The 3442-nt window shown below is 44.0% G+C and overlaps 1 protein-coding gene across 1 annotated transcript; it reads left to right on the forward strand.

The window, feature by feature from the left end:
• Window positions 1–603: 603 nt before the first annotated feature.
• On the forward strand, window positions 604–2876 carry lratd1 (LRAT domain containing 1). The gene is made up of 2 exons (XM_073816946.1): window positions 604–729; window positions 975–2876. Exon 2 carries the CDS (start codon window positions 1012–1014, stop codon window positions 1792–1794), a length of 783 nt encoding a protein of 260 aa, XP_073673047.1. The 5' UTR covers window positions 604–729; window positions 975–1011; the 3' UTR covers window positions 1795–2876.
• Window positions 2877–3442: the final 566 nt, after the last annotated feature.

The following is a 3442-nucleotide window of genomic DNA, read 5'->3' on the forward strand; positions in this document are numbered from 1 at the left end:
CATTTTTTTTTTTAGCATTTTTCAATATTTACTAATACATAATTAAAATTAAAAGTTGTATCTGTTGATTTTTTTTAAATTCACCTTTTCTGTGTTCAAAGTTATATCCAGTTTCATAACCTTTTATCGGCTTCATATAAGCCTCTTCCATTGCGTCTCTTTTTTTTTTTTTTTTTTGAAGAGGGACAAGTCAAAGTTATTTTTTTGTGGTTATTGGTCATCAACACAATGTAACATTATGTACAGAACACGAAAACTGCGTAAATAAAGTGTTCTTCCTGCAAATAAAAGCTCTAACTTGTTTTGACAGAGCTAATCAAGCATTCAGAAGCCAAATGTCCTTAAAATGAATCTCCAAACTTTCCTAGCTCTATTTCAAGCCTAGATTTACTGTAGTTATATTTGACAAATCTGCCAAACCCTTTGGGTCTTGTAGGCTGTGAACAACACAAACAGCTGTAATATTATAAGCCTCTGAGCAAAGGTCTAAGTTTTTCATGAGGGCTCTGAACCAATCGGCATCAGGAGGGCAGGTTCTGCTGGTCGGGGCGGAGTTTTCTAGACTATTTAAAGTGCGGCGGTGCAAAGTGTTAGAGAATCCAGTGTACCTTGGAGGACACGTAAGGGGGAGGCGAACGCGTTTTGTTTTGGAGACCTTGCGGGATACACACAGCACAAGCACCGATGGAGAGAAGGGACCATTAGCCATAGTCCTGGGGAAATACGCAGGTATGCGTCCGTGTTGTAAATTTATTAATAAGAGCTTCGTGAGCAGTTCAACATTGACTCGCCCTTTGCCTTCTTTGTGCCGCGCTCTGCGCGACTGGCTTGTTTACGCGCCCAGGTGCGCGTGGTTTATTGTGTTGTGAGGTGACTTACTATGGCTGTGTACCTAGACAGCATTTTTGGGCGCGTCAGAATAATCCTAATCCGCCTCTCTAGTATGACACTCACATAACCATTTTATATTTCAGAAGCAGTATTCCATGTCTCTTCTCTGCCCTGTTATTGATGGGAAACCAACTGGACCGGATCACCCACCTGAACTACAGCGAGCTACCCACCGGGGATCCATCGGGCATCGAGAAGGACGAGTTGCGTGTTGGCGTGGCGTATTTCTTTTCCGATGAAGAGGAAGAGCTGGACGATCGATCGCAGTCGGACAGCTTTAAAGACAACAACAGCCCGAGCAAAGACGGTCCGGTTGCGCTCAACGAGATCGAGTACTCGGCGTTCTGCTGCCAGGAATGTATATACTCCAAACTGCGAGAGAACGAGGACCTGAATGTTTATTCGGTGAAAACTTTATTGACCATGTGCAAACCCGGGGATCTACTGGAGTTAGTGGCCAACGCACAACCCCCGCACTGGGCGATCTTTGAAGGGGAGGACCAGGTTATTCACCTCTACAAGGGGGAGATCCGCAAGGACAGCTTATTCGAGATCAGCTGCGGTCGGCAGGGCAGGATAGTCAACAATCGGTACCGCTACCGACCGCTGCCAGCTGATTTGGTAATGCAGAACGCGAGCGGGCACGTGGGGCTCAGCAGCGGCGAGATTTGCTGGACGAACTCGGAAAGTTTCGCAGCCTGGTGCCGGTTCGGCAAGCGGGAGTTTAAAGCGGGCGGGGAGGCGCACTCAGTCGAGCAGCGCTACTTTCTCAAGGTGCACCTGTCCGAGAGCACCGCGCATACGCTCATGTTCCGCAGCCTGGAGGAGATGATACGCGAGAGACGGCGCGTGGACGCCAGTGGCATTCTGAAGGAGCTCTCGCTGGTGACCGGGAAGGAATGAGCGCTTGGGACTCTCTGCATGCCTTGAGCAAGGGCTGCTTACCTTTATTTCAGGACTTTGGGAAGGGTTGTGAGTATTTGTGTGAACATGTTTTGGCAAAGACAACGCCCCTTTTGGTTGTGCTGTGAGAACCGATGGCCCCACTAAAGTCACCCTGTACCTTTAAAACGGAAAAAGATAAAACATAAGGTGAGCCTTCATCACAGATCTCCCATGAACCGATACAGCCCCCCCAAATTCGCACCCGAGCCCTGCTGCGGCAGATGGTGACCACGATGCGTTCATGTCTGTGGCAAGCCGTTTTGACATTGATTCCTTAAGACTAACTAGCATTTGTTTTTGTTACCAATACTCATTATTCACTAGTAACTATTCAAATAGTTTCTAGTATCTATTCCAGTTGTCCTAGCAACATTTGAATAGATACTAGTAGCGCGTATTCCAGTTGTTACTAGTAACATTTTAATCGTGCTAGTAAAGAAGCCATTCTGACTGGCCATTGCATATAAGTGAAAAGCAAATGTTACTAGTGAGGTAAAGAATGTTACTTGTTACACTTGAGATCAATAGGTGCTAGTATCTGATTAGTACCTAATGAATGGTTACTAGTCAAACTGGAGTTGAATAGTTCATATCTGAACCACAATACTATGGCAAAAGCTGCTTGTCATTATTACAATTGTGACTAGCAGCAAGTACTAGTTGAATGAATAATTAGAGTGAAATCGAAAAAGACACTAGTCACTATTGGACTACTTCTGTTTGAAATTAGTACTGGAAACCTAAAAGTATAGACTAGTTAGTTTAGAGGAATAAATGCAAAACGGCTTGCCACATGTCTGTTGTTTGACTGAACTCCAGAGCTTTAATATTAAACGTGGAGCTCCGTTATTGCGCATCTGTCCAGCTGCATTAGTTCCTCCAAACCCCTACAGGCGACAACACGCGAGCCTTTGTTTTCATTCTGTTACCAACAAACGCAGCGAACATTCTTCTGTTTTTGGAGTCCATATTTTTGTATTTCAGTTAGTACGTTCAAAAAACTGTTTTTATTTAAATAAACGTAGATTGCCCTATGAAAATTTGGTCTCTAGCTCTTTTTCATACTGTTTTGCTTGCGTTCAAATGCAATAAGCGAACACGTGCTGGCTGAGGCAGCCTCACACAAGCGCCTAACTGATGCATTATAATTCACACAAGAACCTTCTGTAGTGTTCACAGTATCGACCATTCCTTCATTTGATTTTTGATGGATTTATTTCCCGCCAGCAGGGCAGTCGTTTGTTATCATTGCTGCATTAGTATGCCTTATAGGCAGCTGTTGATGCATGGAGATGGTGTCCTTTTGTTCCTGGCTTGTTATGGTTGATGATCATCAGTGTGTTTCTAACTTTGACTCATAGGAGATGTTCAATCCCATATTCTATGTTACTTTTTTATTATACATATCAAGTTTTTATGACTGCTCTAAACCATACATCCAAATTAACTGCAATTTCCATTTTTGTCTGCAAGGTTTGCATTAAGTAATGGGAGAGCTGTGTATATGTCTGTGTGTGTCTGTCCGCATAGACACACTAGCACCAGTAAATATGGTCATGCTCTGTTTGTTTTCCTATTAGAGGCTGTAGGCTGCAGCTGGGATCAT

This window comes from Garra rufa, chromosome 13, assembly GCF_049309525.1.
Source record: "Garra rufa chromosome 13, GarRuf1.0, whole genome shotgun sequence".
NCBI lineage: Eukaryota > Metazoa > Chordata > Actinopteri > Cypriniformes > Cyprinidae > Garra > Garra rufa.

Excerpts from the sequence above, each read along its gene's own strand:
- lratd1 (XM_073816946.1), top strand. The coding sequence starts at position 1,012 with ATGGGAAACCAACTGGACCGGATCACCCACCTGAACTACAGCGAGCTA.